This window comes from Schistocerca piceifrons, chromosome 6 (assembly GCF_021461385.2).
Source record: "Schistocerca piceifrons isolate TAMUIC-IGC-003096 chromosome 6, iqSchPice1.1, whole genome shotgun sequence".
In the NCBI taxonomy this organism is placed as follows: domain Eukaryota; kingdom Metazoa; phylum Arthropoda; class Insecta; order Orthoptera; family Acrididae; genus Schistocerca; species Schistocerca piceifrons.
In genome coordinates this window covers 452,855,930-452,867,975 of record NC_060143.1, presented here as the reverse complement: position 1 = coordinate 452,867,975, position 12,046 = coordinate 452,855,930, and the positions used below count along the sequence as shown (strand labels likewise).

General features: G+C 43.3%; 1 protein-coding gene across 1 annotated transcript in view; it reads right to left on the bottom strand.

Moving 5' to 3' along the window:
• The window catches only part of LOC124803127 (digestive cysteine proteinase 1), a 78,454-nt gene that overhangs the window by 20,613 nt on the left and 45,795 nt on the right, over window positions 1-12,046 (bottom strand). Inside the window, exon 9 of the mRNA XM_047264303.1 lies at window positions 6,274-6,405. Coding sequence (XP_047120259.1) covers window positions 6,274-6,405 — 132 coding nt within the window. The remainder of the gene's footprint in view (window positions 1-6,273; window positions 6,406-12,046) is intronic.

Here is a 12,046-nt window from a genome sequence, read left to right as displayed (position 1 = left end):
GACAACAACACAGTGTTATTTCCAACATTAATGTGTGTGTACCCTCATTATATGCAGGTTTGGCTGCCCAAATAGCGCACGATGAAATTTCTTCTCCATTCCCAGAGTCCTTCCTGTTAGTTACAACATGGCATCACTAAACTAACAACCGTCAAAAAAAATAGTGGCATATTTATAAACACTACTTTCTGGATTTACTGCACAGTTTATAGGAAAAGGTGCCATCATGCGTAATATGAATGGCGATTCACAGGAGAAAATTTCTAGCTTGAATACAGGGAGAATAAATTCCACTATTACTAGAAGAAAAAGTATTTTATCTTTGAGATGCTATACAAAAGTGAAGATGTTATAGAAAGTAAAGAATAAGTTGTAGCTTTGAAAGAATTTCGAACTTTGGAGGAACCCACCATAAAGTGCTGAGGCCAATGCAGCGAAATAAAAATATGAATGATGGGGGAAGGAAAGATAGCAAACAGAAATTATACGTTTAAAATTAAACAAGTGCAGAATTTTAATGAAGAATTCCTTGTTCATGTTTTAATGCAACACAGTTACGAAAGTATTTAGCAGAGGAATGGAGCTCAACCTCCACGAAGTCACTATGGCAGGAGTCATGCGAACTGAATAAATGTCTGTCCCCATGTTTAGACCTAATGAGTACTCAAATATTTAATGTATTCCATGCTGAAGTTGCTTTATAGACTGACCCATGGAAAATTAAAAGCATAAACAGTCTAGGCACGCTGTCTTAGGAGAACACAGTAACCACCTTTAAAATGATTTTCTGTTAACTGTATTTGAGCCTCAGGTCACATAAATGGTATCACTGACTTTTCAACTTCTTAGCATGACATCATTACATGACCTATTTAAAAGAAAGAAAAACATGATAGAACAACACTAAGTAACTGAATTACAAACTCAAACGTACTAACACTCTTGAAAATGTTATCTAACAACTCGACAGGCCAGGAGAGATGCTCACAGTGTAGACATTACTGTGATATCATAGCTGGAACTGAAAGCAACAGTTAACAATGTAACAGTATGAAGTTGGTACCTCTTAAAATGAAAATATAAGAAAAAATATTCACAATATAAAATTGCCCTTCTGAATATGACAGTAAATAAATTACGTAACGACTGGTGTAGTTAATATACACAAGCACTACAAGCAGGTTAAATGATGCCTTTTACAGATGTGATCCACGAGTATAAACTGGTCACCAGCAGTTGTAAGTGTATTCGAAACATCCAGTGTAAAACAGTTAAGTATTACTATGTGCGGTGGCAGAAATACTTTGAAAAAGGCTTTGCTATGGAAATCACTTTGGGCATTTCTGTTTTTTGTTTTTTATACTTCAGTAAACATTTCCAGCTCTTTAAGAGTATCAGAATGGCACCCTTTAAGAGCATGATTTCTAATGTGTGCTACTTGAACCAAAAGCAGTTTTATTACTATCTATGTTACAGTGTTCTTCAGAGTGGACACAAAAGAGCTGCCTGCCTGACCAACTTAAAATTTTCACCAGGCACCAAATTTTATCTTATGCTCACAAGATGGAGTATTTATTTTTGTTTATGCCAAATTTTGTGTTGAAGTTGAATCTCAGTACGAAAGACTACTACTGTTTTATTCTTAATGAAAGAAAGATCAATGCTGTCTTTTCTTCTTTTCCTTAGTCATCTATACAGTTTATCCAATACTGAAACACATTCAACTTCTCAATAGCCTCTTATCAATTAGTCTTGAGTATCAACCCACAATGAGGCTATGTCACTGACAGCCAGTATACAGTTAATAAGGAGAAACTAATCATAGCGCTATACATATACCGACACCTTGATATCTGTCAGTAGGCATAAAAAGGATGCTGTCTGAGTACATTTAGTGCTTGGGGGGAAAAAAATAAAAGAAATGCACATAAATCGTTAAATGAACAAAGCAATTTCCATAACACAGCCCTTTTCAAGGTACGTTCTGGTTTGTTACGATGTGTCTTCCCCCTGGATGTGGTCTCTCTCTCTCTCTCTCTCTCTCTCTCTCTCTCCCTCCCTCCCTCCCCCCTTTCTTGGGAGAGGGGAGTTCATTTTTATGTAGACTCATTCCTGTTTGAGAGTGATGTCTGTTGAACAGATGTTTCACACAAACCGTTTAACACACACTTGTGACAACAGTAACCAGTAGACGGGCATCATTACACCTATTTCTAGTGTATGTCTAGCTACCTTACCTACACTGGTGACCACATATTATTTTGACTAGATTTGAATTTTATATATTAGTATTCCTAATCTTCATTTTTGTAATTTAAAGTTGCCAGCTTTGTACTAGCACACTTAATTGTAGCCTTCAGTTCCAAAAATCAGTGTGCAGGTATGTTTACGTCATCAGCCAGTGACATGTCCCAACATCTCACAGGTAGCGCAAACTATATATGGCTGAACAATTTGTCTGGCATAAAGTTATGCACAAGATTCAGAGAACACTGGGTAGCTTAATATCATCAGGGTCGCGATAGGCACAATAAAAAGATTCACACAATTATAGCTTTCGGCCATTAAGGCCTTTCTCAACAACAACAACAACAACAACAACAACAAACACACACACACACACACACACACACACACACACACACGTCTGCAGTCTCAGGCAACTGAAACCACACAGTGAGCAGCAGCACCAGTGCATGATGGGAGTGGCAACTGGGTGGTGGTAAGGAGGAGGCTGGGGTGGGGAAGGGGGAGGGATAGTATGGTGGGGTGGCAGACAGTGAAGTGCTGCAGTTTAGACGGAGGGCAGGAGAGAAATTGAGGAGGGGGGGAAATAGCGGAAAAGGAGAGAAATAAATAGAAATTAAATTAAAAGATTGGGTGTGGTAGTGAAATGACAGCTGTGTAGTGCTGGAATGGGAAAACGGAGGGGGCTGGATTGGTGGACAGTGACTAACAAAGGTTGAGGCCAGGAGGGTTATGGGAACGTAGGATGTACTGCAGGGAAAGTTCCCATCTGTGCAATTCACAAAAGCTGGTGTTGGTGGGAAGGATCCATATGGCACAGGCTGTGAAGCAGTCATGGAAATTAGGGATATCATGTTTTGAAACGCGCTCAGTAATAGGGTGGTCCACTTGTTTCTTGGCCATAGTTTATTGGTGGCCATTCGTGCGGACAGACAGCTTGTTGGTTGGCATGCCTACATAGAATGCAGCACAGTGGTCACAGCTTAGCTTGTAAATCACATGGCTGGTTTCACAGGTAGACCTGCCTTTGATGGGATAGGTGATGTTAGTGACCAGACTGGAGTAGGTGGTGGCAGGAGGATGTATGGGACAGGTCTTTCATCTAGGTCTATTACAGGGGTATGAGCCATGAGGTAAGGGATTGGGAGCAGGGGTTGTGTAACAATGGACAAGTATATTGAGTAGGTTCGGTACCGGCAGAATACCATTGCAGGAGGGATGGGAAGGGTAGTGGGCAGGACATCTCTCATTTCAGATCACAACGAGAGATAATCAAAACCCTGGCGGAGAATGTAATTCAGTTGCTCCAGTCCTGGATTGTACTGAGTTAGGGGAATGCTGCTCTTTGGCCAGACTGTGGGACTTTGGGAGGTGGTGAGAGACTGGAAAGATAAGGCACAGCAGATTTGTTTTTGTACAAGGTTGGGAGGATAATTACGGTCAGTGAAGGCTTCAGTGAAACCCTTGGTATATTCCGAGAGGGACTGCTCGTCACTGCAGATGCGACGACCACGGAAGGATTCCTAAAAATCCAGAATCCTAAACCCCTCACCTGCCGTGCCTTATCTTTCCAGTCTCCCACCACCTCACAAAGTCCCACAGTCTGGCCACAGAGGAGCATTCCCCCCCCCCCCCCCCCCCCCCCACCCCCAACTCAGTACAATCCAGGACTGGAGCAACTGAATTGCATTCTCCACCAGGGAACATCCTGCCCACTGTCCTTCCCATCCCTCCCACAGTGGTATCCTGCCGTCCAATAAACCTACACAATATATTTGTCCATCCCTACACAACCCCTGCTCCCAACCCCTTACCTCATGGCTCATATCCCTGTAATAGACCTAGATGCAAGACCTGTCCCATACATCCTCCTATCACCACCTACTCCAGTCTGGTCACTAACATCACCTATCCCATCAAAGGCAGGTCTACCTGTGAAACCAGCCATGTGATTTACAAGCTAAGCTGCAACCACTGTACAGCATTCTATGTAGGCATGCCAACCAACAAGCTGTCTGTCCGCATGAATGGCCACCAACAAACTGTGGCCAAGAAACACACTGCTGAACACACTGCCACACATAATCTCCCTCATTTCAATGACTCCTTCACATCCTGTGCCATATGTATCCTTCTCACCAACACCAGCTTTTCTGAATTGCGCAGGTGGGAACTTTCCCTGCAATTCATCCTACATTCCCATAACCCTACTGGCATCAACCTTTGTTAGTCATTGTTCCTCACCCATCTTCAGCCTCCCCGTTTCCATTCCAGCACTACACAGCCGTCATTTCACCGCCACACCCAGTCTTTTAATTTAATTTCTCTCCTTTCCGCAACTTGCACCCCCCGTCCCCTCCCCACTTTTCTCTCCTGCCCTCCGTCTGAACTGCAGCACTTCACTGCCTGCCACCCCCACCATACTATCCCTCCTCCTCCTCCCCGCCTCCTCCTTACCCCCACCTAGTTGCCACTCCCATCATGCACTGGTGCCAATGCTCGCAGTGTGGTTTCAGTTGCCTGAGACTGCAGATGCGTGTGCAAGTTGTGTGTGTGTGTGTGTGTGTGTGTGTGTATTGTTGACAAAGGCCTTAATGGCCAAAAGCTATAATTGTGAGATACTTTTTGTTGTGCCTACCGCAACTCAGCATCTCTACTGTATGGTGAGTAGCAAATTTCCTTCTCTAATATTGTTACATTCCATCCTGGATTTTCCATTGTTTCAACATCAACATCATCACTTTCATATAACTTAAACAGTGTAGGCAATGCAGGTGGAAGTTCTCAGGACTCGTGAATGTTATCTGCTCCATATTTCATTGGCTTTTGGAGTGACTTCTCATGGCAATTATGGGAGCAGATCATGATGTAATTAATCTGTTTACTACCTATGTAAATATTCCATGTGCATCATTGGTGCAAGCATGTGACTGGATATATATTTTAATTTGTAGCATATCATGTATCTGAGACTGCCTGAGAGGAACATGTTTGCAGGCCACAAAGAAAATAAAACAAAAAAGAAAACACTTGATGACGACAGCACCCCTCCAGTAAAGCTTAGTACCAACCAATTCATTGCTAAGACTCATGGCTGCAGTTCTTTGTTGTAGACCATTTGTGGCAGACTTTTTTGCCCTATCATACAAAGAATCGTATTCACATCCATGATTCAAGGAAAGCAGGAAACTGAAAGTTGACTCATCTGCTGCGCTGCTGGCAAAATGATATTTTACGCAAATGAAGCGAAGATGCATCCCATGCTGTAGTTGTTTTTCAGAAAACGTTTTACTTTTTGCATAATAAATATAGAACCACAGATTTTGGATTTGCATGTTTTTTCACTATGTAACTGTTCTGAAATAATATTATGAAAAGGAAAGTTGCTACTCACCAATAGCAGAGATGCTGAGTCGCAGATAGGCACAACAAAAAGACTCTCACAATTAAAGTTTTTGGCCATTAAGGCCTTCATTAACAATAACCCCCCCCCCCCCCCCCCACACACACACACACACACACACACACACACACACACACATACACACTATAACGCAACTCACACCCATGACTGCAGTCTCAGGCAACTGAAACCACACTGTCCTGAAACAATTGCAATAAACTGGATGTCACTTTGGCAACTTGCATGCCCCTAGTCAGTTATCCAATTAGGATAAAGGAGACCTACAGTGTAATGTGGGATCTAAACCTCATTTCACTTCTGTTAAATCTCCACATTACACAGATGAATGTTAGGTTAAAAGACAAAAGTGGGGGGAGGGGGGGGGGGAGGAGGAGAGTGGGGAACCATTCTTATCCATCAGATATGCTACACACAGGTGTAGCGATGCTTTTCCTTGTGCTCAGACAGCTGCTGTATATTTCAAAAGTACAATAAAACGTGTCTTTTACTATAATGCAAGAACTGTTTTATGTTATTTCAAACTGCATAGACAATGAGGAAAAAATCTGAAAACATTCGCAATTAATACAAAAATCTTTTAGTGAAAGACTGGTAATGTTTACCTGGCCTAGATATGGTCCATATTCATCTTCTGTAGGAAGTCCACCGTGTTTCATCATCCATTGGTAGGAGCGGAAATCTTCACCACCATCACAGCCATTGTTGCCATAACCCCAGCTACAGTCTATCAGTGCCTGAAACATAGTATTGTTATTTAGAAGCCAAACCTTGCTCGTCACCTCTTTACAATACTATGATTCCCTGTCAAGAGCAAACCAAGAAACAGTAAAAAGAGCAGTTTATACAAGAAAGTTTTTATGCATTTGGACGCAGCAGTTTTATTATTATTTCTTTTTCAGACGTTATGTCTGGTTAAAAATGGAAAGTGACGCGGATCTTGATCAAGCGTGACTTCCTTTTAACCATACGGTATATGTTACATTGCATTTAGGAACTTTCGGGTAATTGAACAAGTATCAATAATTACAGATTTCTGTAGTTGTATATATAAGTTTGGATGTAGCTGTATTGCGTTGATGTACTGGTGGATTTTGTGTGGTATGACTCCTGTAGTTGATAGTATAATCGGTATCATGTCGACTTTATCCTGATGCCACATGTCCTTTACTTCCTCAGCCAGTTGGATGTATTTTTCAATTTTTCCTCCTGTATATTTGTTGTACTTGTTATGGATATTTCGATTAGTTGTGTTAATTTCTTCTTTTTATTGGTGAGTATGATGTCAGGTTTATTACGTGGTGTTGTTTTATCTGTTATAATGGTTCTGTTCCAGTATATTATTATTATTATTATTATTATTATTATTATTGTAATTGGATTAAGTTCTTTGCTGCACAGCAATTATTATTATTATTATTATTATTATTGTTATTAGTTAGCAGCAAATCTGAAATTATTCTATACATAAAATGAAAGTGTAGCTCCCTACACGTCAACCTTCACAGGTTCACGTGAAGTGCAGTGTTGTGCAGTGGTGCTAGGGTGTTGCGCGTGCATACCAATTGAATCACTGTTGAGTAGTTCCAAGCCTGGCGACCAGGAATGCTGCATTGTATGTACGATTCATTTCTTCATGCTCACATTTACTCTCAGATTTAAATTTATGCTCTGTTGTTGTTCTACTCGACTAATCTCTGACATTGTGCTACGGAATTTCTCTCTGTTTGTTATCACTGTGAAAAATAAAAAATAAAATTTTCCTGTTAGTTACCATTATCTGCGTCTTTGGATTATGGATAAAACTGAGTAACTACATGGGTGACTGAGAGGAACAGTACAGCGTCAGAGTCTCTGTGAATCGTGCAATGGTCAAACACTGCCCAATTTCAAGATTAGCAGTTGCTTGCCACCATTCTGGCCAGACAATCCTGTCCTTTGGTTCGTGCAAGCAGAGGCAAGTGTCTGCTGCACAGGAGTAACAGCTGACGTGACTAAGTCTGCCCTCATCCTAAGTCAACTGGACCACAGATTTGCAGCCAAGGTACAGAACATCATTACCGCACTACCCAATCCGGACTCATACACTACGCTCAAGATAGAATTGATATGATGTGTGGCTACTTCCCAGGAAGATTGCATAAGGCAAGTGCTAACACAGTACGAAATAAGCGATAGCAATCCATCACAGCACCTGCATCATCTGTGCAGCAGTTGACACAGGCACAGTACCAGATAACTTTTTATGCACATCATGGAGCAGGCACATGCCACCACAGATCACAGAGCAAGGCAACTGTCGCCTCACAGATGGACATGCTGCTGGATGCCATAGCGAAGCTAGTTGACTGCATTCTAGACGCATTTGCAACCGCTCAGGTCAATACAGCTGTGGTGTCACATAACTGTGTAACAACCACATCAATGGTAGTGTGAGCAGACAGTGACACACTTGTAGCAAAAGTTGAAATATTGTGTGTCCAAGCTGGCACATTGTCATCACGCGACAGTGCCGTAAACAGTAGAGGACATTACCAATGACATTTGAGGAGTAAATCTGCCACCCGCACTACGACTCAATCGAATGATACATAGATGTGTTGCTATCAACACCGGTTCGGTGATCAGGCAAAGAGGTGCTCATAACCACGCCGGTAGTCAGCAGTAGGCAACCGATTGTCAGACATGCTCCAAGAGCCTGTTTTTCACTGATAGAGGTTCAAGCATGAAATTCTTAACAGTTACTGGGCCAGATGTAAGCATCCTGCCTCGAATGTCAGTGCATTGTTACCTGCTGTCAACTGCCTTCCATCTGACCACTGCAAACAACTCCAACTGCAATGTACAGCATTCAGTGGTTGGTGGCAACCTTGGACTGCAAGATTTCACCATCGCGAACATCACAGAGGCCATCATCAGAGCAGACCTGGCACACTACTGGCTACTACCCGATGTCATGAATTCCTGGTAGGCAGACAGCATCACCAGCCTCACTGTCACTGGCTTCCATTGCAGCACAGCAGTCTACAGTGCCAAGTTGATACAGGCTTCATGTGGTGAGTACACTGCATGGCTGAGTGACTACAGTGCAGGCCACTCAGTGCCCTAAGATGCATACCACATAATACAGTGCACCATGATGGACCCCCTTTGGCACGCAGGTCTAGACATGCTATTTAGCAATTGCAAAGGCTGAATTTGATCTGATGTTATGGGATGGTACAATATGGCCATCTAAAAGCCCATGGTCCTCAGCACTGCACTTGGTGCCAAAGAAAGGTGGAACCTGGTGCCCATGCAGTGACTGTCGCACACTTAACTCTCAAACAGTTCCTGGCAGATATTCTGTACCGCTGTTAAGGGACTTCAGTGACGCACTACGTGGTGCCACTATCATCACCGTCTTGGACCACGCAAAAGCTTACACCCAGATACCTGTAGCTGTAGAAGACATACCAAAGACTACCATAATCATGCCTTTTGGTTTATGCAATGCAGCTCAAACTGGGCAGAGATTTATAGATTCCATAGGCCTAACATTCTGCTTTGCATACCTGGCGTTCTCTGCCAATATGGAATGACATCGTCAGCACCTGTTTTAAATTTTTGGACAACTAGAACAATATGGAGTTGTACTGAACACAGTCAAGTGTGATTTTGGGGAGCCAGAAGTGAAGTTTCTTGGTCATAAGATCTCAGCTGCAGGCTTCCTTCCTCTGACAGAAGGTAGAAGCAATACTACAGCTACCCAGACCAGCCTTAGTCAAGAAATTGCGACATTTCTTGGGTGTGCTTAATTTTTACAGGCGATACCTTCCCAATACCACAGATCTACAAGAACCTTTGATGGCAGCATTGTTGGGTGATTATGTTAATGGCAAATTTCTTGTGCATGGGAAGATATGTGCTCCGTTTTCAAGGCTGCAAAGAAGAGCATTCCTGACACAGAGCGTTTAGTGGACCCAAAGGTTGATGCACCACTAGCTGCTGTTGTGGATACAAGCCATACAGCCATTGAGGCAGCACTCCAGCAGTGGATGGACAAAGCCTGGCAGCCACTGGCATATTACTCAAACAAACTGTCTCCTTCACAAAGGAAATACAGTACAGATGACCGTGAGCTCCTGGCTGTGTACCAGGCAGTCAGATATTTTTGTCTGCAAGTTGAAGTGCGAGTTTTTACTATCTATATGGAACACAAGCCCCTGACATTTGCATTCAGGCACAACAGTGTCAACAGCTCACTCAGACAATTTAATCATCTCGAATTTGTGGTTTAGTTCATTAGATGCATATCTAGAGTTAACAATGTCATTGCAGACTGTCTGTCTCGGGTCAGCAGTGTCTCAAGTCCAATAGATTTTTTTCACACTTGCCCAAGTGCAACAGGAAGACAATAAGCTCATATATATGTCAACGACCCAGCATCAGAACTGAAGTTGCAGCTCTTGGGTGCATCAGGAGAAGATACACATCTGTGTTGTGATGTCTCAGGAGGTCAACCTCACCCTTTACTACCACCACCTTTCAGGAGGAAAGCTTTCAACATGATTTACGAGTTTTGCCATCCAGGTGTGCAACCTACCTTCCATCTGGTGTCTCAGCACTATGTGTGGCCGAGCTGGAAGATAGACTGCCACAAGTGGGCCAGATTCTGTCTCAAGCACCAGCGAAGCCGAGTGAGTTACATCTTGTCTCAAGTGCCAGCGATGGACAATTTCTTGACAGGTAAATGCCCCAACTGGCCATTTTCCAGATACCACCACACGTTTTGCTCACGTGCATTTGGACTTTGTTGGCCCACTTCTCCCATCTGATGGACAGAGGTATTTTTGTTGTCCTTCATTGATCGTAATACCTGCTGGCCTAAAGCAGTACCGGCAGCCAATATCACAGCCGAGGCATTAACTTCGTCTTTCGCAACAATAAAGTTGGTGAGATATGGGTGCCCGCAGGCACCAGTTTCAGTCAGACTTGTCCGCCCAGCTGACCACGTTTAGTGGATACAACCGTCACAAGACCACGAGCTACCACTTGGCTAGCAATGGGATGATCAAGCGCAGGCACCACTGTCTGAAGGCAGCATTAATGTGCCTCCTCAGGGGACACCGCCTTAATGTAGCACTGTCCGTGTGGGAGAGGAGGTTCGTGTGCTCTGGATCCGGAGGGCTATGCTCGTGGTAGCGTAGCTACCAGCAGGGTCACACATGTTGGACAAGCCGAAGGGGAGGAGCCAGACCAATGTGTCCCTCAACAACCTGTCGAAAACCTGTCTCCTATCCTTTTCCCATCCCTAGCCCAACCTTTTTCTTTTCCTTCCCATTTCCCCTCACATAACCGACGCTAGTATAGGGGTGCAGAGGAAATGCCAAGCCCATTTGCCGAACATCTGGCAAATCGTCAGTGCCTGGGCGATAAGGTGGCAGCCCCACCAAGGCAATTGGAAGCGGTGGGCCAATCACCCGCCCTTCTTAAATAACCTGATTACTGAAACCGAGACGAGAATACAAAACCAGATGGATAAACTGGTAACGACCTTTGGCATGAAAAGGAAAACGAAAATTGGCTTTTGGAATATATGAACCTTGAGGGAGAGTAGCAAGCTGAAACAAGTGACAGGGGAAATGAATAACTGTAAGCTTGATATCGTGGGATTGAGTGAAGTGAGGTGGCCAGAATTTGGTGAAATGCAGACATCAGATGAAATTACGTTTTTATATTCAGGATGTGAAGAGGATGGAGTTGGGCTGTTGTTGACCAAGGCAGCAAAGAAGAGCCTCTTAGAATGGAGACCTGTGTCCATTAGGATCATGACTGCCAGATTTAATATGAAGGTCCAAAACATGACGCTTATCCAAAGCTGTGCTCCCAGAGAGACATCAGAGACTAAGAAGAAGGAGTTCTATTACCTGCTACGATAGACTGTAAGGAAAGTGAGCAAGAAATATATCCTCATTGTTATGGGAGACATAAATGCCAAGGTGGGAGATAACAATGCGGGTTTGGAACAGATAATGGGGGTACACGGCTTGGGTGAAATGAATGATAATGGGGAAAGATTTAGTGACTTCTGCACGAGCCATGACCTTATAATAGGAGGGACCTTGTTTCCTCATCAGAGATGTCATGTATCCCCAGATCATATTACAAAAAATCAAATTGACCACATGGCAGTATCCAGGGAGTTCAGGAGAAGCCTGGAAGATGTATGGAATAGAAGAGGAGCAGACGCAAGCAGCTACCACCATCTTATTACTGCCAGTTTCCGAATAAAGATTGTGGCTTCCAGAAAGAAACTCGAGCCAAGAAATAGATGATTCAATGTACGTAAACTGAAAGACCCACAGATAGCTGAGGGGTTCCAGCTGGAACACCAGA